The following is a 23,368-nucleotide window of genomic DNA, read 5'->3' as shown; positions in this document are numbered from 1 at the left end:
ATTTCTAGTATATTCTCTAATCTTCTGGGGATTCTATTAAAACAGTTTCTTGACTGTTTGCAATGAAAGGCATTATTGCCACCATGTAAACTGAAACAGAAATCTTGGCATTTCCCCATCACTTTATCATCAATGTTTTTAGTTTATCACGTCACAGTCATTATTTGGTGTTTTCTTACAGAAGGCAACAGACCACTGCAACAGAAACTATCCTTAGATGGGAACCCCAAACCTATACATGGAACACCAGAGAGGTCAGATGGCCTGCAGTGGTCAGCTGAGCAGCCTTGTAACCCAAGCAAGCCTAATGCAAAAACATCTCCTGTTAATTCCAATGCCCCTGCAGCTCATCTTGAAATAAAGCCAGATGAGCTGGCAAAGAAAAGAGGTAAAGTGATTTCTTTTGCACAAATGATTCAACATATTTTGCACACAGAGAAAAGTGCCAGAATGACAGAACTTTCCAAAAGAATCTGCTTAGTTGGAGAGAGAGACGCGTGAAATTGTGCTTCTTTCTGTGACCCACATACATGGAAAGGCTGATGTGATTCCGCTCATGTTCACCAAAGGTCTTGACTGTTTTAAATGGAATAACATCCCCTTTCTCTGCCTCTCCATGACCATTCTCCTGTTTGTAGTCACAGATAAATCTGCACCACAGATACTTTCTGCCCTAATGTCTCATAAAGCAAATGTCAAAGCAGGAGCTCTTTCAGGAATGAGAATGCAGAATTTTCCCTGACAGGTTCAGAACTCGCATGGCACAGAAATGAGACTCGGGCTGGGATGTCCTCTTCCCATGGGATCTTTCTCACGTGAATTCAGTTCTGTGTTTGAACTTTCAGACAATATAACACCGAAAGAGGGTTTTCTATTTAACACACTACATTTTTATTATTTTTCAAGCTTTGATATACTTTACACATTACTGGTATTAAACATGAAAGGGGCTAAATTACTTCCTTTCTGATTCCCAGAAGGTTAAATAATATTCTCCTCCAGCCTCAGTTATATCTGATTTCCTTGGCTTTGGCTTGACATACTTGCTCACTTTTCTTGAGGGAGATTTCTTTCTTCTAAGAAACATGCTCTTGTTGGGATAAATACAATTTGCCGATTTACTTTGCACTATCTATAAACCCCAGTGACAGTTTCAGGAAATCAGGCAAGATTGGCACCCATGGAGCCGCTTTAAGTGCTGCTGCTATAATTACAGGCCTGGCTCAGGACCGCGGGGCCAGAGCCAGCCTACCTGGCACGGCTGCTCCGGCCTCTCGCCGGCTCGTTGGTCCCTCTCCCAATCTCCAAGTCATTTTCCCCTTCCCAAGGCCCTGCTGGCTCTTCACCATGCTGAGTGGTGTTTACAGTAAGAGCCAACAGCACAAATGGTCTTTAGACATATCCCACTCTAAGAAACTGCAGTCTGTGATCAAACATATATATGATCAGAGCCTCTTTTCCAAAGAGCAGAGGAGACACGTGTGCCCAGAGCAGCCCAGCCAGAGAACCCACTGGTGAAATCAGAGCAGTCTCAGTACAAACCACCCACTCTGGATTTTTAAACCCTGGGTTATAAACATTCTCTTGACAGAACGTTGTTGTTTTTTTCCATTGAAAAACAAAAAGAAATCTCTTTTTATTGGAGGGGGCTGTGAGTTCCTTGGATTTTGTTGTTGTTGTTCAGCTCACAAATATAAAGTGCTCAAATTAAAAAAAAAAAAAAAACATTTTTTTTCTTGATATTAATTTTAGGCCCAAATATTGAGAAATCGGTGAAGGACCTGCAACGCTGCACTGTGTCTCTAACTAGATACCGCGTCATGATCAAGGAGGAAGTGGATAGTTCGGTGAAGAAGATCAAAGCTGCCTTTGCCGAGTTACACAACTGGTAAGTCATTCAACTCGGAAACTTCACATTTATGGCACTTGAGCTGTTCCTATAGGTAAAAACATCAGATGGGAAATGTTTATGTAATATATAAGCGTCACAGAACAACGCTTCAGCAGATTGTTTTAAGCCATGCAGGCAGAGGCATGTATCTTGGGAATAAGAAAGGAGACGTATTTGAATAACAACACGTAATTCATTGGTGTTTGAAGCTGGCCCAAAGGTGTATGATGTAGAACACAACAAAGAACAAAACCTCAACAAATAATACTTTAGACAAATCTCAAGAAAGGCAATATCATGCATGCTACTAAGAACTACTATTTTCCAGCCTTGTCATTATGAAAGAAAAACTCCCTTAACAAACCTCAGAAGTATCCTACATAAGCTTAGTGAAAGCCCCGTTCTTGGGGTCTCTGAGACTGGAATTCAGTGGTACACTGGTGCCCTGATTTTTATGGAAGACACTTCTTTGAGTCCTGCACAGTTGCTCATGTCCACATTGGAAGGAGATTCTGTTAATAAAGGTTAAGTTTTTACAGTAGAAAAATGTTCTCAGTGTATCCATCAGAACTCTTTTGGTTTCAAGTGATACACCCAAGTCACCCTAAAGACAAGAGAGAATCTATTGGCTAATGCACATGAAAACGCCAGAGATTAGGGGCAAATGTGGTTCTAAGCCCAGATTATGTTGTTTCTCTCTCTCTCCCTCCCCTTTTCCCTCACATCCTGTTTCTCCTTTCCTCTCTCAGTGTCTCCCACAGTCTCCTGGTTCTGCTTATTCTTGGCTTCATTCTTAGGCACCACCTCTCCATGTAGCAGCAGAGAAGACCCCTGGCAGCTTCACGCTTACGTAGTCCTTACCCCTGTCATCTGAGAGAGGGCTGTGTCTCCAGTACTTCTAACAGACGTCCAAGAGCTCATTCTCATTGGCCGGGTAGGGTCATGTGACCATCCCTAAACCAGTCACTGTGACTAGAGCGACGGAGTCTTTCCACTAGCCAGGTGGAGCTTTGTGTCTACCACAGAGATAGTTGCGGGGTGATCCCCATCTGAACCCCAGGAACCAAGAATTAAAGAGCTATAGTTCCCAGAGGAAATTGAGGGTACTAAAAAGAAAAATACAAGACAAAGAAAACACATTCTCACTGCCTAGGTTTATAAAACATGCTCCCTCTCTCTCATTGGCCTCCCATGATTCTAGAATTTGGTCCCATCTTCTGCATATTTTTCCTACTCCAAGTCCTTTTTTGGACACTGATGTGCTTTTTAGCTAATTGTTAAGTTGTGTAAAGCTGATTATGCTTAACATTAACCTAATCTAAAATTCTTGAATTTTAAACCTTCTGCTATATACAATACAAGACTCCAAGGGTGTATAAGACACCCTTAAAAGAAATCCATGGCTTTAGTTATCATTCAGTGAGAAATCATTTACCCTCCACCCAGTCTCGGCATCTGGACCATCATGGACCTCTCTTATGTTTGATCAGGTTATAATATAACTAATTGTTCAAAGCAAACTCCAAGGATATGTTTGAAACTATTCGAGAAGGTAAAGATGCTTTCTAAATAAAAGGTCATACGCTATATGGCTATATGACTTTTCCAATCTATCCTTAAGTTACCCAAATATATATAATACTCCCAACCTCCAGGCCTGTCTATAGAGCCAAAGTCAGCAGACTTGGCCTGTGAAGGGCCAGCTAGTAAATACTGTAAGCTTTAGGGGCTGTAAGATCTCAGCTACAGCTCAGCTCCGCTGTTGTGGCGCAAGGGCAGCCAGAGGTGACCCTGAAAGGCAGTGGGCCCCAGCTGGCCCCTGGGGGTCGGGGCTGGCCAGCCACTGTCTGGAGGCATTGGTCAGAATACATTTCTTCTGAGGCTTCTATTCTACCTTCTGTCTGAATGACTCACACTAATAGACAAAGTGTAGCAATGACCTCAAATTACCTCTCTCCTCCAGCTGCTCTGCATACTTTTATTTTTATTTTTTTACTTTATTTTCTTAGTAAAATGAACATCACATGGGTCACGAGACATCGTGAGATTTATAACAGATTCTTTGAGTGTTTCACTCCTCAAGAACTAAAAGTGTGGGGCCAGGAAAGTCACCACCCCGGGGAAGTTGTATATCTTTTCTCTGCTTGTAATTCACATTGTATTTTAAACTGGTGGGAAAGCTCACTTCTGTGCAAGTTCTGCCAGCAATGCTGCTGTTTAAAGTCCCCTGCTGGAGAGGGGGAAATCCAGATCAGCATTTTCTGTACACTGTTGCTACAAACTAAGTAAACACCACAGTTGTTTTCGGAGCTAACCCTTAATAAAAATAATCCTGAAACAATAACATAAATGTTAACTTAAAAATTAAACCAAAGTATTTTTTAATCAACCACTTTCATGCATTTCTGCCAAATGGAAAAACCTTGGCTCTGTTCAGCCCGCCGCCCAGCCAACGTGGGGATGTATTGGAACTAAGCCTCCTTCTCATTTTATGAGGCATGAATTTGGGGGATTGTGGTGCTTTTGAAAAACAGCAGTTTACCGAACTGAAGAAGGCAGCTCATGCTTTTAAAAAATTAAGCTTGTTTATTGGTGGTGAAATCATGAACAGTAGGCATTAGAGAGAATTCTGAGTGCAGCGCCATTCGTTTAATGCAGTTGAAACCTCAGGATTCCGTGGTAAGACACCCAGAGCTGGAGGATGTGGGACACGTCCTCTGGAGGTTTCTAAGAATGCCGTTTCCGCGACAGATGGTAACTCATCTGGCGCACGAGCGACATTGCACTTGCTGCCCAGCTCTCTCAACAACGCTTTCAGCAGGCGTCGTGTCTAGTTTAGAAATAAATGGAAACTCTCGGTTAAGAAATTCTAAACATTCACTTTGTTACCAAAGTGCCAGCTTCAGGAGGTGAATCCTGCCCGACAGGAGTTCCCCGACACACTGCCGCAGGTCATGGGAATGGTGACGTGGTGAGGCTGGGAGAAGGTACATGCATGTGCTCAGTACCAAGTGACCACTCAGCTGAGTAAAATGAACTAAATGCTTATCCTTCCCAGTCTAGTTGTGAACAATGCTTCATTCAGTACAGTCAGTGAAGAAAGCCATTGAGCTGCTAAATTATAGTATCAAAGTTGGCATTTCACCCGGACACAGTTGCATAGGACTAAACGACCATTGCGTGGATCATGATCACTTTCCCAGAGAGAACGGGGGATTTGAGAGGGGAACAGAGATGACACAGTGCTCTCACAAATACATCCTGACAGGAAATACATTTTGCAACACGAGCATCTGTGTGAAAAGTCCCATCAGGAGCTAACACGAAACAGCTGGTTTCTCTTCTGTATGATTGGCCCCCACCACAACTGGAAAATATTCATTCTTTGGAATTATAGCTGCCAGATTTAATTGCTTTGTGTGCAAACTAGTCTGGTTTCTCATCACAAATCTGTGTGTGCATGTCCAAGTTGATGGTGAAGGCTTAAAATGAGCAATAAAACGTTGAACCCAAAAAACACTGAGGAAGGAGACTAATACTTGATAGTTCCGCTGTGTGCTGGGGAAGGAAGTATTCCAAAACAGAGCTGTAAAGATGGTTTAGGTGCTATTGGCAATTTGACATCTAATTAAAAGCACTCCTAAAGAAAATGGAAGATGGGCCCTGGCCGGTTTGGTTCAGCGGTTAGAGTGTCGACCTGTGGTCCAGAGAGACCCGGGTTCAGTTCCATCTAAGGGCACATACCTCGACTGCAGTTTGTCCCTGGCCCTGGTTGGGTCGTGCGGTGGCAGCCACTCGATGTGTCCCTTTCACATCGATGTTTCTCTCTCTCACTCTCCCTCCCACTCTATCTGAACAAAAAAAAAAAAGGAAAAAAATGTCCTCGGGTAAGGATAAAAAGAAAAGAAAATGGAAGATAGTAATGAGCTGAGGGGCAGAGTGTGTGCCGGGGTGAGGTAAGAGGGTTGCAGAGAATGGGGGCTGGAGGGGACCATATGTGTAGGCTGCTTTGTGTTCCAAGAGGAAAGGGGAATCAGTCAAAGCATGCCTTCTGTATAAGGAGGCCAGAAGTGTTTGCATACCTCATGTTTATTTTCTCCTGAAGCTGTGCCAGGTCTGCTCAAGGCGAAGTGGGAAGTAGTAGGTCAGGAGTCCCAGCTCCCCTGGCCCTAGGCCCCTGCCTACTCCCCGCTTCTCTCCGTCTTGGAGTTTCTCCCCTCACAGGAAGACAGGGTGAATCCCCTACAGGGACTCCTCACAGGACACCACTCACCACAGGATGGGGATTTGCAATGGGTCCCGGTTTTCCTTCCCTTTTCTTTTTCAACCCTAACACTAATTTTTGTGTAACTGATAACTACATCCTTTTGATGACCATGTGTCGTCCCTCCCAAAGTGACATATTTGCATGTTAACAAATGTTATCCAAATGTGTTGAGGCTCTCTTCACCAACCAAAAGAATAACTCTAAAAGTGAGACTTTCAGGCTGCAGAACAAGCTTATTTTGACATATCATCTCTCCCCCAGCCTCCCTCAAGTCCCACCACAAAGAGATTCTCTCATCTGCTACAGAAGCCCTGGTGGTCAGCAGGGTGGCCCCCACACAGATCAGGAGTCCCCACAGTGACGTTTTAAATGTGTGTTCTTTTTCTGGGCTCTGAGCTTGAGCAGGCCTCCCCAGGGGAAGTGGCCGCCGACCGCAGCCGGCGAGCTGGTCCTCGGGTGCCCGGGTAAGAGCGGAGTCTCGAGCACACAGCCTTGGAACTATTCCATCTGAGTCCAGATAATGCCAGTTTTCTTTGCAGTTTTATCACATAGCAGGATTCTTTCCTCATTGGCTGTTCCCTCCACGTTCCCGAAACTTCTAGCAGCTTCTTGGTGAATACCTGGCTTCCCATTTGGTGCTTAATGTCTGGTTTTCCTGTGCTCTGTAGGGTTTTTATTTTTTTCTCCTTGTGACTAACTTAACAGTGACTGAAAGATGGTGCCTATAAATTAATATTTACTTCCCTCCATACCAAAGTATATGTGTACACACTATAATTAAAACCGCTCAGAGCTTTGCGGTCATCTTTGCCCCAGAGATGCTGATGTCACTGGTCTGAAGTAGACCCAGGAATTGGTGGGTTTTTTTAACAACTCCAGGTGAGTCCTGGCTGGTTAGACTCAGCAGTTAGAGCATCGGCCCATGGACCAGAGTCCCAGGTTTGGTTCCCGCTAAGGGCATGGGCTTCAGTTGCAGTTTGTCCCCGGCCCTGGTTGGGGTCGTGTGGGTGGCAACTACTTGATGTGTCTCTCTCACATCAATGTTTCTCTCTCTCTCTCTTCCTCCCCTTCTCCCTCCCGCTCTATCTGAAGATAAATGCAAAAATGTCCTCGGGTGAAGATAATAAATAAATAAATAAAAGAACTCCAAGTGATTCTTTTGTGCATCTGTGGTTTAAACTGGTTGATTGAGAGGACATGGAGGGGCCTGGAGAGTATTATGCTAAGTGAAATAAGCCAGTCAGAGAAAGACAAATACCACATGATCTCACTTATTTGTGGAATATAATAAACAAAATAGACCCAGAGACATAGAAAGGAGTATGGTTCAGACTGACAAACCTCAGGGAAGGGGGTGGGGAGAGGGGATGAGATAAACCACAGAACTTATATGCATGTATGAGTAACCAATGGACATAGTCACCAATGCTGGGGGGCAGGGCAGGATCGGGAGGAGGGGGTCTAAAAGGAGAACATCTGTAAGAAAAGTAAATTAATTAATTTTTTTTTTAAGTTTAATCAGGGACTTCTGGGCAAAATGGTGGTATAGGTAAATGCAGTACTCAAAAAAAAGAAAGAAACTCATTGATTGAGAGTCCTGAGATGAGACGAATATGTCTGGGGCTACAGCAATGTTCTCAGCAGGACGGTTTATATCCCCCGGGAGATAGCATGTCGGAAATATGTTTGGTTGTCACAACTGGCATCTAGTAGACAGAGGTGGAGCATACTGCTAAGTAGTCTAGCATGCACAGGACGGCCCTCCCCTTGACCCCGACCGTATCACAGAGAATTATCTGTCCCACAACACTGGTAATGCTGAGGAAGCCCGACCTCAGGAGAGTGAGGAGGATGGCATGTCTTCCCTCACCATCAACTTGGCCCCAGTCCTTCTGCACGTTCTGTTGTAGCTGAAGGAGGAGATTCCTCCCTTTGCAACACCCCGGAGTATCTGCCTGCCCCTCCCCCAGCTGCCCACCTGATGTACCACTGGAGACAGGAGAGAGGACATTCCCTTTCCACTCATTTACATACCCAAAGAACATAACCATAGTGTCCTATCTTTTCAGATCAGTGAAGCAGGACTTTTTTTTTTTATATTGCCTGAAATGTAAACCTTCTAGCTTCACATTTTAAAGGTCAAATTGCATTTTTGTCTTCTTAAGACTAGGAAAACAATTGTATTGAAGTGTAGAAAATTGAGGGCTTTGCTTTTTTGTCTATTTTTTATTATAGAACTCAACTCAGTCCTTAGGAGAAAATGGAAATATTAAGAACTGACGCTTGTAGCTAATGATAGCAGTCACTTTCATTAGCCATTCTGTCTCTACCTGAGTTTTTTTCTCATTTCTCAATGAAACTACATAGCACAGTGGGGACTGGGATTAAGGGGAAGATCGGAAGCATGTAAAGATAAATGCAGTGGGGAATTTTTCTGTCTAGGGGATTATTCGTTTTCTTTGGCTTCAGCCAGGCAGCAGTATTACTTGGTGTACCTGGGCACACCTGGCATATGTCCAACTACTCAAAACGCCAGTGACAGTGACATCCCAGGTGTCCCAGCCCTTGTGCTCCTCAAATAGAATGAAAACAGATATTTCTGCATATCTTATGCTTCAGTAGTGGTTGAACAAATACTTGTTAACCATTTAATTACCCTCCCTTAGGAGAGTCATTGGAATTGTGGCACTGTATAACTTTAATGGATAAATGTAGGGAAAATAAGTTTCAGGTGAAAAAGGTCTTAGAATCAGATCTGTGTCACAGAAAAGATGCTGTGACAACAAATAAACTTGGAGAATGTTGACAGAAGCATGGACAATGAGTAGAGACTCCATTTTAAAACCGTGTGGCTGAAATAGCATAAGCATTCCTAGTGTCCCCACCAGCATCAAGAGTATCCCGAGTGGTGTGTGGCCGGTAATAAGGTGATGCTTTTCTCTGCACCATTCAACAAGGGATGTTGGCAATGGGATCACAGCAGAAGAGCTGATGTTAGGACGTTTTAGCCACTTAGCATTGTTTTTTGTTGTTTTTTATCCTCACCTGAGGACATTTTTTGCATTTATCTTCAGATAGAGCAGGAGGGAGAGACGGGGGAAGAGAGAGAGAGAAAAAAACATCGATGTGAGAGAAACACGTTGACTGGCTGCCACCCACATGAACCCAACCGGGGCCAGGGATAAAATGCAACCAAGGTACGTGCCCTTAGCGGGAACCAAACCCAGGACTCTCTGGTTCACGGAGCGACGCTCTAACCACTTAGCAAAATTGGCCAGGGCCACTTAGCATTGTTGTGTCTTAGTTTTACAAAGCCTTCAGTTCCCTACTTCAACGGCAGCAGTGTGTTAAATGATTGCTACATTTTCCCAGTTCCTTAGACCAAGCATGTAATGAACACAACATCAAGAGTTTGCATTGTACTTTTTTTAATGTTTTTCTAAAAGAAATTTAATAAGAAATCTCTCTGTCTTTCTGCTCTGGAAATGAATACAATCTTCCCATTGATCAAAACCTGTACAAACAAGACTTTCCTTCTCATCTAATGGTTTTCCTAAGTGCCAGCATGCCTGTGACTTGTTCAAGGCACCGTACAACGGAAATTAAACAAACCTGCTCCTTCTCCCCACACCCAATATCCACGATACGCCAGCATGTTGAAAGAACACACAGTATGGAAATGAACATACACCTGCAAAGGATATCAAGAGACCAGAGAAGAGGCTAATAAATATATTTATGCCTCAAGAGAGCCATATATGTGGGTTTTGTTGCTATCCTAGCTGACAAATTGCCCCAAATAACTCCATTTCCTTACTCTGTACCAGTCCAATAAACAGAAATAGGCTCCAGGATCCGTTCTGAAATTGTGGAAAGGATCAATACCACATACCATGGAGAAACGCAAGGTTCCTGTGACTGTGACTGAGGCAAGTCCCTGTGGTACAGTGTATTTCAAATCTTGCCTTGTTTGTGACTGTGTCATTCTAAATAGGTGTAGCTCACTTTTGGGAGGTAAAAGCTTCTCTTTTCTTATTTTCTTTCCTCCCCGAGGTTTTTCTCTGTGTTGGATGTTTCCCCAGGGCCACTGCAAGGACCGAGTGAATCAGTCGACATGAAGGAAGAGCAGGTTGATAAATACACAAAATATAGAACTAGCCTTTTCAGTTTGGGCATAGTCCCCAGGAAACCAGCATAAATAGCACCGTGTATTAAGAGCCTTTCTGAGCTACATGTGCGATTACCTCCATCCGTCATGTCGGTTGCACACTGAGCCTGGGAGGTCGGCTTTCCTTGCTCTGCAGCCTTCTTTGCAGAATAATAGACCCACCGTAAGAGCCGGAGAACAAGAGGTTGATTCTAATTTCAGATTGAAATCTGAAAAGATTTCTGAATCTTTTGAGCAAGTGAAGGCTACCAATCAAACCGGCTTGGTAACATGCTCCTGAATAAGAATTGTTAGTTTCATTATAGAATAGACATATAAAAAGGAATTAAGCAAATTGTTCTATCTTTACAATCCCAGAATACGTATTGTTTGTGTCTTTTGCATTTATAGAATAATCCACTTTCACTGGAAAATAAGACGAATTATTCTTTTGTATTAGTACCAATATAAAATACATTATAATTCCAGAATTTTTTAATGGATCTTGGAGTTTATTTCTGTTTATGAGATGGGTACAAGCTGAGATTAAGATGTCATTTCAGGCAATTTGTAGTGAGGACAACAAATCATATAAAAGACTGTATAAAATACCTGAAGTTACTGTGATAAAATTCTTTATATATATGTTATATTATTTTTCCCATGACTGTAAACCTTTGGTTCTTAGTCGGCCATGTTCTAACAAAAGTCACATTTTCAGGGTTTATTAACCACTTAGTTAGAGGCATGGGATGTTAGGCAGAACAGGGTTTAAATCTCATCTCCACATGTGCTAGCTCTGAACGTGGTTGTGTTTCTTAACTTGTGCTCAGCTATAAAACTGGGGTGTTGCTGTCACTCTGTAGAACTTTTGTGAAGATCTAAGTATAAGATGTGCATTTTATAGATTATTCAGAAAATCCCAGCCGGTGGGGCTCAGTGGTTGAGCGTTGACTCACGCACCAAGAGGTCGCCAGTTTGATTCCTGGTCAGGGCACATGCCCAGGTTGTGGGCCAAATCCCCAGTGGGGGGCATGCAGGAGGCGGCCAGTTAATGTTCTCTCTCGTCGATGTTTCTCTCTCTCCCTCTCCCTTCTTCTCTCTCTAAAATCAATTAAAGAAAAGAAAGAAAATCCCTAGACTGCCACATAGCCGAAGTATAATCAAGGCTGGTTCTCTTTGCCTGCAGACGAGCATTTAGTAATTTTCTTCCCCTCTAGCCCTAGACACAGGGAAGACATGTTTCTCCACTGTTTACTCAGCATGCAGTGGATCCCAGCTAAGAGGTATGGAATGTCATCACGGCTTTTTGCTGTTGACTGCTCGATCAGAGAAGTAAGGCAGAAGGACCCCTGGTTCTGCATGGCCACCGTTGCCACAGGTCAGCCCTCCATCCCCTTTCGTGTCTTCCCATGCCTTCCTTCTACCTTCTTTCCCTTTCTTCATTCATCCATCCAGTGCACAGATGAATGTGTGACAAGCTGGTGCTTCTCAAACTTTGGAATGCATTCCCAGAGTCTCGGGTCCGTGGGCTCGGGGCCCAGGAGTCTGCATTCATGGGGCTGCAGTGTTAATAATCCAAGGACCACACTTGAAGAACACTGCTAAAATTATTGAGGGATACAAGATTATCTCTTTCCTAACAGCATCCAAGGCCAGTGGGAGCTGACCAACTGGCTGTGTAATGTGTGTGGCAAAAAGTAGTGGAGTTGTGCGTGGGTGAGGGGCAAGTCAACCCTGGCTGTTCACTCAGGTCCATAGTGGTATCCTTGTGCTGAAAGACATTCACCACCTACAGATAGAAGTTTGCTTTCTTTTCCACAGATGTAGTTTGAGTTTTTTTGTATTTTTTAAAGGGTGGTGGCAAATCACATAATTTCTGTAGCTATAGAAACTAAAGACAATGAAGTGACTTTTTTTGATTTTTTTTTTTTCCTCACCCGAGGACATTCTTTTCTATTTTTTTGTTCAGATGGAGCGGGAGGGAGAGAGAGGAACAGAGAGAGAGAGAAACATCGATGTGAAAGGGACACATCAAGTGGCTGCCACCCGCACGACCGACCAGGGCCGGGGGCAAACTGCAACCGAGGTACGCGCCCTTAGCGGGAACCGAACCCGGGTCTCTCTGGACCGCAGGCCGACACTCTAACCGCTGAGCCAAACCGGCCAGGGCTGAAGTGACTTTTTTTGAATAGTGATCTCCATGGAAAGAAACAAAACTAAGAAATAATTAGCAAGGATAAGGTATTATGTTATTAAGCAAAATCACATATAAATTCTAAATGGAGATATATAAGGAATATAGTTTTTTGGTTGTTGAACATGTGGTGTTATGGAATTTCTAGAATTTACAGGATTTTGCAACTGTGATGTCATTTTAAAAATTCCAAGAAGAAAAAGGAATCCCTGTGTTTGTTTTTTTCAATTAACTATGTCTTTTTTTAGGAACTCCAGGGTTTATAAGTGTTAGGAGTTAGTCCTTGTGCTAAGTCTGCACGTGTCTCATTTTAGAAATGCACCTCAAACAGTGTGCTGGAATATTCATTAACTGTGATTTAAATCATTGTAGGATTCCAACATAAAATATGCAGACTAAGAGGTGTTACCATTAACAGATTATATTACCTCTGATAAAAGAAACAGAAATAAAGCGGGCCCAGCCTGATTGGCAAATTGAGTGCGGTTGCCATATTCATTGCAGAGGGATTTTAACTGTGCTGTGTGTGTCCCAAGTGGTTCCAGCTCAGAGGCACCAGCTCCTTTATTTCCCTGAGAGTCACCGTCACTAGGCACCTTTTCAAAGGGTTGTGTCCCAACCCCAGTCTGCATGCTGTCGACATGTATGTTGAGTTTTGTATATTGGCCAATATCACTGTGGAATTGGAAAAAACTGTTTAAAAGATCACTTTCTCACCACTGCTACATTCAGAAAAAAAAATTTTTTTTCAGTTATAAAAAGCATGCCAGTTGTTTTAAAACCTAAATGCAAAAATGGACAGAATAGAAGGTGACAGATCCAGGAATCCCAATTAAATAAATAAATAAACAACCAAATACTTGACCATGAGCCTGGAGTTAAATCAGCAACAGTGGAAGTGGAGTGGGGTAGGAGAGACATTTCTGGGTGGACTTCAGAGGACTCGATCACGTGGGAAGTGAAGGACAAGGAGTCGTGGAAACTGGGTGCGTGGTGATGCCAGTAACCAGCTTAGAGGGGATCGGAGAGGGGGCGGAACTGAGATGTAGGGGAGGAAACATAATTTTTCCTCTACCCTTCTGAGTTCTTGACTGAGACATCCTTCTAACAAAAGACAGAATAACAAGAGAAAAACAAACAGAAGTTTAACATGTATACCTCATGTATACATAGGAGATACTCAAGACAAAATGAACAACTCAAAGAAGTGGTTTAGAATTCAGGCTTAAATAGCATCTTAACAGAGAAAGGGAAGAGGGGTGTAGGCCTCTGAGAAGAGAGGGAATGATTTTTTTTTTTTATCCTCACCCGGGGGCATTTTTCCATTTTTTGTACAGATAGAGTGGGAGGGAGAGAGAGGAAGAGAGAGAGAGAGAGAAACATCAACGTGAAAGGGACACATCGAGTGGCTGCCACCCGCACGACCAACCAGGGCCGGGGACAAACTGCAACCGAAGTATATGCCCTTAGAGGGAACTGAACCCAGGTCTCTCCGGACCGCAGGCCGACGCTCTAACCACTGAGCCAAACCGGCCAGGGCGAGAGGGAATGATTTTTAGAGCAGATGAATGAACCCTTAGAAAAATAGTAGGTACGAGAGTTTTTGACAAAGTTTGTCTGAGGATGGTGTCGACTCCTTGTCTCCTCTTCTGTGACAAGAGTCACCATCTTCTCTGGTTGATGAAATTCTTGAGAGGGGGTGGATTTATAACAATTTCGTTCCTTTTGGTGGTATCTTCAGGCAGATACGGGAAGTTCGGAGAAAGCCTCTTTGCTGTTTTCAAGCGCCTATAGCTCAAAATATCAACATACCAAAGAGCCATATTTTGGTGTGGCATATTCTGCTACTCTTTGGGAAGCAAAACAGAAGGGGGGGGGTGAGAATTGGCAGCCATGAGCCGGCACTTGTCCTAGGTGAGGGCTGCCAGTCCTCCTGGCCTAGGAATGGAGAATCACACACAGTCTTGCTGTATTTGTGCCTGAGAAATGGGTAAGCTGAAATGGGTAACCCCTGGCTCGTTTTGCCCTGGGCCCAACAATTTCTGGTAATACCTGAAGAGCTGGACTGGAAATGGCACCCATGGGACTATACACCCTAAATGTCTACAGGGAGTTTTTCTGCCCTCCACCTGACGGGTAAAATCCTCTGACCCCAGGGAAGGGACATAGGTGCCTGAATCTGGGCATTACAGGTGGCTTCTTCCACCGGGGCTCAGTGCTCAGCTCAGGGGCACAGAGCGGACACTGGGCGCTACAGGACTGCCAGGAGCCCGGCTGGCGTTATTCCTCGGGGCATTCACAGTCTTACTGCTGACGCAGCAGGAAGGAGCAGAATATGGGCAGTGTGAGAGAAATAGAAATTATTTATATGAGAATTCTTGCTTTACAGCTTATCACTCATTTGTGTGCTGTAGGTAAAATGTAGAGGCCAGAAGGCTGAAGCATCAGCCTAGCATTCAGCAGACTCCTTCCTCCCAGCTGCCTCCAGTCTCTCCCTCCGCCAGGCGTGGGGACGGGAGGCTGCCAGGCCTGCTCAGCCTGCGGACGCTCTGGACTGTCTCGGTCCAGAGCTCTCTGCTGACTGTCCTGCTTGCCAGCGGAGGAGCCAGGGAAGCTCCACACGAAGCCCTCCATCCACAGGCAGGTTCTGAAGCAGAACTGCCTGGGTCAGATGCCCAAGCCGTCTCTCGCGTCTCCTGAGGCGAACTCCTTGAGATGGGAGGTGGCCTGGTTTTAGCTCTTCAACATCTAACTCTGGCTGCTGTTGCAGATGGATTTCTTTAAATTCCCTTTGAAATCCTGCTTTCATTTCTCGGTGTCCACCAGCTGGTTCTGCTCCCCAGCTTTTCAACCACTGGCAGTCGTATGGCTGCTCCCGATCACAGCATCTCCTTGGGAGGAACCGCGACCCGACGTGGCTCATCCAGGCTTCCAAACAAAACTGTTCCATCCCTCGCTGTCTTAGTCCCCCAGCTGAAAGAAGAGTCTTCCACAGAGCAGAAAATGATCACTCTATTCCTGCTGAAGTGCCTTTCTGGTTCTTTTTATTATTGTTGTTATTAGTCCTCTATAGAAAGGAGTCAAGACAGTGGAAACGTTTTTATAAAATGACACTTTATCTCTGAGATTAACTATATAATAAACTATAAAGGCTTTGCCATGGTAATCTCCTTTTCCTTACACCTTATTGCTTTGGTAATAAAAGCTTTTTTATGGCAACAGAATAAAACTTTACTGTCCAGGCAGTTTAGATGAAATGAGAAGATGTGTTTTGGAAGGATAAAGGGCACCTCTGAAGCCCGTGAGGTCAGCATGAGTTTTCTGTGAGCCCAGTTTAGGTAGAACATGTTCGATGGAGCTTACGTCTGGTGTCCTCCGGAGGACTCGATCCAGCCACCGAGAGGACTTTCAGTGGTCAGTGGAAAGCCAATTAAAGAGTCTGTGTTTCTGTCAGGTCCAGACAATCACTTGAAAAGCAGAAATGTTCAAAACTTAGAATCGCGGTGATTTAGTGGAGGGAAAGCACAAATTTCAATAATTTATTACCACTTCAGTTTGCAAACAGAATCATCAACTACCTATTTGGTTTGGTGAATAACGTTGCACTTTTATTCATAAGCATATGTCTCAAATGATTAGATTCCGTCAGAGACAAAACTTATATAAATTTTTGCATAACCATGATTTATATGCAAGCGCTACAATATACCAATTAAGAAGTTTCATTATTGATATGCCATAGGAAAATGAATATGTTTTCTTCCCTTACATTCATCACTATCAAGCAGTTTTTGTTGAGCAACTCACAGTAGTCTAAGATCATAAAGTTTTTAAAAACTCAGAGCTTCCCTGAAGATGTGATTAAGCAGAGACCTGAAGGAATCTCAGTTAATGAGATGAAGTAAGGCAGCGTTGGGGAGCAGGGTTGTTTTCCAACAGAGGGAAGGGCGGGTGCCAAGGCCCTGGTGCTCTATTTCAACGTGCCTGGCACGTAGTAAGCACTCGGGATGTGATAGCTATGATCAGCTCTCATTCGGAGAGATCTTAGGGCTGATATGTCTGCACAGGTTCACCTCAAAAGCAAGCAAGTGACCTTTCTGCTTCCCCTGTGGGAATGTGGTTGGTGACACTGTCAGTGATTTTTCTGTGACTCACCAACTCTGATGTCATTGCTCTCAGAGGCCCTCCCTCCAGCCCTCCAGAGCTGGCGTCTCCGTCCCAGGGTTTCGCCTGGCACTCTTTGTCCTCGTCCAGCCCACACAGTTGTCTCTCACCAGGCAGCACCTCAGTGGGTATCCCTGCCCTGGTACCTCTAAGAAGATGCAGTAGGACTTGCAAATGGCACTGATGAAATTCCTCGTGAAGCTGGATGCGACCGGGCCCTGAAGGCATCCGGAAGGTTTCAGACAGTCTTTCCTCCTGGACCCTGGAGCTCAGCTTGCTGCGGTGCTGGCTGCTGGCTGGCAGCCTGCCAGAGGACAGGCTGGCCTTTACTCCTCCAGCCTTTGCATCCGCCTCCCACAGCTCTTCCCTTGCACACGCCTGCTGCCTTGAAAGCAGAAGCGAAAAAACGCTCAGGCGCCCCTTTCTGAGATCCTTGAGGGAGGTTCAGCAGGAGCTGTCTCAGGCCGGCAGCCCATCCTGGTTTGCATTCAGATCGTGGGTTCGGACTAGTGCTGACTCAGCAGAGGTTCCTTGGCCTGCCTTGATCCGCATGAGTTTTGAAAGCAGTCGTACAGAGCAGCACTTGAATTACTAAGAAGCTTGAGGACAATGTTTTGTTGAAATGCCCAGAGGAATAGCAGCATGGTTTGATGCCAACTCCACAGGCTTTTTCACATCCTCAAGTGGGCATTAAGCAGATTAACAATTTATTGTGTATAACCTTCATTCCTGCAGTCGCTAGCCCAGAAGGCCGGAACTAGCCATTGCGTGAATTTCTAGCTATGTGTAATGTGCGTCAGACCTGGGATATATTATACCCCTGGTGTCCATCTTGTAAATCTCTGGGCACATAATTATGTCAACAAATTTAATCAACAAAAATGTGCCATGATTTTGTAGCGTGTAAAGAATTTGCAAAGGCTCCTTCCCACACCATTCTCCCCAATCAACACATACACAGGCTGCAGGGTTCCAGCCTCCAGGGTCTGTGGCCTCCTTTGGGGACAAGGGGGTGGGGACAGTGAGGCTGTCCTGGTGCTCCCTCTGCAATCTGCTCCCCCCCACACACACCGGGAGTCCAAAGGCACCCAGTCTTGCATCGTGGGCGGGCATTTCTTCATGCTCTCTAAACCTGGAGACTCATTAGGAGCTGTCGGTTGGTTGGGGGTGGCGGGACACTAATTTCTTCTTGCCATCATCATTTTCATTCCTTTTCTGATTCTCACTATTTCCCCAGGATTTTAACAGATCCTCTCGCCTTCTCTCTCTCAGCTCTCTGAAAAACCGTGCAGGCTCCACAAGGATGGTGGGGTTTTTCCATCCACAGCCGTATCCCCAGCCCCACCACCGGGCCTGGCACACGGCGGGCACTCAGCCAATGTTTGCTCGGTGCATGAAGGTTCTGTCAGTTTCCCCGTTTCTAGTGCTCTGTGTGGTTTTCCTGGTAGCATCCCAAACCTGTGCGGCGACCCTTCTGCACACCACTGGGGAAGGGATGGCGGCTAATACCCTAAAAAATAGAGATTTCCTTTGCATAGCCTACACATTTTTTTACAAGATACAGAAATTTGAATACATTCAGGGTTTTTGGTTTTTTTTTTCAGGAGGAATATTTATAAGGTGTTGTGTCATTATGTGTCTGCCACTGGAAGTAGATAACATAAGTATTCCTTCTGAAATGAAAAACAAATCCGAATCCAATCAAATTTCTGTATCTCATAGCAAATGAACAGAAAATATGAAAGAATGGGCTCTATAATGTCACGGAGGTGCAGTCAGCAAAATTCAGACCTTAGACAACTGTGTAAGACAAACAGCCTGGCTGCTTCGACAGATGGATGCAAAGGAGGGGGGAAAAGGATGGGAGGGAATCTATAGAATAAAACAGATTTAAGAGACAGTCAACCAATTATAATGAACAGGCCTTATTTAGATCCTGGTTCAAACAAACTGTTTTAAAAGAATTTGGGAGCCCTGGCCGGTTTGGCTCAGCGGTTAGAGCGTTGGCCTGCGGTCCAGAGGGACCCGGTTCGGTTCCCGCTAAGGGCACGTACCTCGGTTGCAGTTTGTCCCCGGCCCTGGTTGGGTTGTGTGGGTGGCAGCCACTCGTTGTGTCCCTTTCATGTCGATGTTTCTCTCTCTCTCTCTCTTCCTCTCTCTCTCTCTCCCACACTATCTGAACAAAAAATGGAAAACTGTCCTCGGGTGAGGATAAAAAATAACTAAAAAAAAAAAAAATTGGGGACAATTAGGGAAATTCAATATCTGATAAGATTAACTATTGTTAATGATTTTAGGTATTACTGTAATATGGTTATAGTCCCCAAAAGTCCTTATTTTTTTAGATATATATTGAGATACCTGTGGTTGAAATGAAAATGAAAGGCATGTGGCATCTCTGCTTACATAGACATAAAAATCTGTGTCAAGGATATATAAGAGATTGCTGATGATGCGTTGCCTCTGGGAGGGGAATTAGGAGTCAGGAGGGAAGAAAAAATGAGCCTTTGGACAGATAATTTATATGGGTAGTACCTTTTCAAAAGACTAACCAAAAAAAAAATAAATATAATAGAACAACGTTAATTTGAAGATGCTTGAAGTGCTTATTCCGGAGAATGAGAGGCACAGGCTCATATCATAGAGCATGTGGATGGATCAATCCAGACAGTATTTCTCAAAGAACATCCCAGGACCATCTGCATCAGAATTGGGCCTAGCCACCCCCCTCCCAGCCAGAATCTGGGAAAGTGAAGCAGGAGACCTTTGAGAGCTACCAGCCTTGATAACCTGGGTGTCAGCTTTTTAAATACTTCTTACATTGTTTTGAAACTTCGGAATTCGTAGGGCAGAAATACTCCCAAATTTAAATTCAAAGCAGTGCCATTCTGAAAGCCCTGAGAGGCTTTATTTTAGACTTGCTGACAATGATTTAATCAGCAGATGTCACTATGTAATACTTGGGAGCATCCCTTCCACATTGCCTCATTCTGGAAAAGCAGAGTGTGCTGCTGGCATTGTAACATAGAAATATTTATGGTAATTTTGTATTTTGTTTAATGAAAATAATCTTTCTTTTACTTCCAGTGCTTATTAAAAGTTTGTCTTTGATTAAGCATTCTTTATTTTTGTTTTGGTTGTTTTTTCCCCCAGCATCATTGACAAAGAAGTTTCATTAATGGCAGAAATGGATCAAGTCAAAGAAGAAGCCAGTAAGTACACAGCCAGTTGCTGGATCGGCAGCCTCCCAATCAGAAGCAGAAGCAGTCTGTCGGTCAGACTGACAGTGATTCTGAATGGGGTCCTAAAATTCACATGGGAAGACTGGCTTATGAGCTGTCACCTTCAGCAGTAGATCACTTAGCCCCTGAAAACCTCGGTAACCTCATGTGGCAAAGGAGACTAGTAGCACCCACTGGGCAGAATAGGCACTTAGCAAATAATAGGTGTCAGTTGAACTATTTCAAGTCCAAAGGGACTTGGGTGCTTATAATGGACTACTTACAGTTAGTTGGATTTAAAATGACATTAAATGTAGTATTAAATTTTTAAACATATTTTTTAAGCCTTCGCAACTTACAAATCTTGCTGTGCAACTTACACAGTCCTCTGCACTTGGTCTTTTTTAGATTCAACTAACTCAAGTTTGACAAATTAAACTTCCCTAACAAAAATTAGTTCCATTTGAAACTCACTTAAATTCCTCTTAATATTTTGAATAACACTTGTGAATTTAATATATATATATATTATATATATATTTGTTTTGAACACTTCAGATGCCTGACGAGGCAAACTCACAAACCTAATGGGCAAAGTATTCCAAGATTTTAAGCAATTTTTATAAGATTAATAATTCAGACTTAGAGATGTACTCAGTGAAGTTTTCGTAAAACATTCCAGTTCTGTTCACAAACTTAGTTAAATTCTCTGACACCTGCCAACTTGACACCTCCAAAGAAAATGAAACACATGTTTCAAATTGAAATCACAAGTGAGATTGCTTAATGTACCAGACACTCTATTTAAGTAATGAACACTCTTAGATGATCTTGATCATTGCAAAACTTTTCCTAATTTTAACACAAAATATCTGGGTTTGATTTATCTTACTATTTTCATACTTATTTCTAAACCTGTCTACTGTTCTGAAGTTACTTGACAGCTAGTAGGGCAGATTTACCATCTCAAATAGGCTGAGGTCCATGGGTTGAAAATTTCAACTGAGACAAGATTGCACAATCAGATTCAACACAAACCACAAATGATCGTGCCAGGCCCTCTCATTATTGAATTCAGTCTGCTATGTTAATGGGAACCCTGAGACTATATTTTTAAGCTAGAATTTACTTTCACAGTTCTTACCTCCTGAGCACTTTAAATTCTTCATCTTTACCGAAATTTTATCTCATGAATTAGATAAATGGCAGTCTGCCACCCCAACCCGATTTCAGCTAAATTCCTTTACCTTTGACAGCAATGCATTTCTTTTTACCAGACTGAAGGATGAGACCAGATTCCTCATTCTTTTTATATTTTTTTCGCCTGGTCCTTGGCCATAATTCAATAGTCCCTTTCTGGAAAATAGCTATCATTATTTTTGTTTCCCAATTTTTCTAAATAATTTTAAACAAAATTTAGGATCTAAAATAGAGCAGGTTTTATTAAATAAAACTAAATGTGATCCAGGGTTAATTGTGGAATATTTAGGTAGTCACACAAACCCCTTGATTGAGATACTGCTTTATTCTTACGAAATTTGTTGGTTTCTTCAGTAAAAGTAGATTTCCACATGACCGGATTTTTCCTGTTTCTCAGGTAAAGCTCATTTTTCCTTTTCAGTTTCATGCCCTATTGGTGAAAATGATAAGAACCAACCTAGACACAAATGTTTCTCTAGCACCAAAATAGAAAGTTGCTAGCACATCACTTTCTAAGTGGTTAACAAAACACCTGCAATTTCATGTGCTCATTCTTTCTTCTTGGGACAATATTAGGTGCCAAGACCTATGGAGTTTGAAGCATCTCTGGGGAGCATCCCGATTTTACAACTCACTCAGTCGATAAACACTTACTGCGTGCTTCCTGGTGCGCTAAGCACTGTGAGCGACTGGGACAGACAGCCACAGCCACCTGTGGGCGCTCAGGCTAGCCAGAACAGGAGTTGCCGCACCTCGGTAACTGGCGCTGCAGTTCCTGGCTTTCGAACTGCCCAGGGCCCTGGGAAGGCCAGTTTGCAAGCAGTGGAGGCAAGCAGAACTGAGTTCAAATCCAAGTTCTACCCCTTGACTGGCTGTGTGACCTTGAACCATTTTGTTATTTCTCAAGGTCTCTGGTTCCATATCAGAACAGGGGGAATGAGAGTCATATCTATCTCAAACAGCTATTGTAAAGATAAAATGAGCAAACACATACCAGGCCCTTAGCACAGTGCCTGACAGTGTGTGTGCAAAGGGCAAAGCTCTTCAGTGAAGAAGTTAGCCGGTCCCTCCTGTGCAGTCAGAGGTGCAGCTCAGAGGGGTCAGGCAGCCTCTCTTGTGACACGCCTGTGTCCACTGCACGTCTCCACAGACAGAAGCAACCACTGACTTTGTCTCTACAGAGTCCTGGAATGTCTTTGCGGCCACTCGAGCTTGCTTACCTACTGTCTCACGAGTATTTTTTATTCCCTACAAGCAGATAAACCATATCTCCTCAATTATAACATAAGCTCCTATATTCCTCATGGCACCTAGCCCAGCACAGAGAAGGCTGCAGGTACTTCATAATATTTGTTAAACCATTATAATGAAGTCAGTGTCTGTAGGCTGTGGGATCCAATATCAGTGAACATTGATGTAATCACAAAAAGAGGAAGTATATTCCAGAAGAATATATCTCGCTTTATTAATAATGTTTGTAGTGAGCTTTTCTTGAATGTACTATACTAAACACTTCACATAGTTATTTCATTCCACTTCGCAATAACCCCACAGGTGTTAGGATTATTACACTTCACAGATGAAGAAGCCCGGCTGTCGCAGTGCTGTGGTCTCAGACCTTGCGCTCCAGGGAGGAAGGCCCACCTAGGCATTCTTGGAGTGTCGAGTTCACAAGAGATGGGGGAAGAAAACATTACTTTGTATTAATAGGAACACATATATTGTGAAATAAAATGAAAAATTCACAAGAATTTTTTTAGGAATAAAAAGGATTTCAAAGACTCTTTGTGCTTGAAGAGCTACTTCTACCCCAGCTCCCAGGCCCCCCAAGATTTCAAGTATATACTCCCCCCGACCCCCGTTAAGGAGTATTATTTGAGAAGCCCTAAAATTTTCTGTCATTCAAGCAGTAATAGCAAGCTTCCCATGTGTTTCAGAAACTTGAAGGAATTTATAAATCCTATTGAGAAAATGGATTTCAGCCTACCAGATACTGTTTATGAAAGTACCTAAATAATATTAATCAAGTCCTGAATGCAGTGGAATCTAAGGCTGTATGGAACTGTTCCCTCTACAGTTTTAGCAAAGGACGGTGCTTTCAAAATATACTTATTATTCTATTTTATATTTTAGGATCAGTGCATTTTAGGATCTGATCTGGTTTTGTTTTTGCATTTTATCTCTGTGATTGATGTTTTGAGGTGAAAAGTGTTGCCTCCCCGCCAAAGAATGTAGCTTTAGATCTCCAGTTTTAAGCCTTTTTCATAAGAAAAGGCTTTGA

At 43.4% G+C, this 23,368-nt stretch overlaps 1 protein-coding gene across 6 annotated transcripts in view; it reads left to right on the top strand.

The window, feature by feature from the left end:
* The window catches only part of SPATS2L (spermatogenesis associated serine rich 2 like), a 159,378-nt gene that overhangs the window by 123,337 nt on the left and 12,673 nt on the right, over positions 1–23,368 (top strand). For 5 of the 6 annotated variants that reach the window (XM_036254037.1, XM_036254042.1, XM_036254040.1 and 2 more), the window contains 3 exons: positions 182–388; positions 1,753–1,888; positions 19,820–19,878. In XM_036254037.1, the coding sequence (XP_036109930.1) occupies positions 182–388; positions 1,753–1,888; positions 19,820–19,878 (402 nt within the window). The remainder of the gene's footprint in view (positions 1–181; positions 389–1,752; positions 1,889–19,819; positions 19,879–23,368) is intronic. The other variant, XM_036254039.1, reaches the window with a different exon arrangement.

The sequence above is a fragment of the Molossus molossus genome, unplaced genomic scaffold (genome assembly GCF_014108415.1).
Source record: "Molossus molossus isolate mMolMol1 unplaced genomic scaffold, mMolMol1.p scaffold_m16_p_11, whole genome shotgun sequence".
Lineage (NCBI taxonomy): Eukaryota > Metazoa > Chordata > Mammalia > Chiroptera > Molossidae > Molossus > Molossus molossus.
The sequence above is the reverse complement of the archived record's forward strand: the minus strand, read 5'-3'. Positions and strand labels throughout refer to the sequence as shown.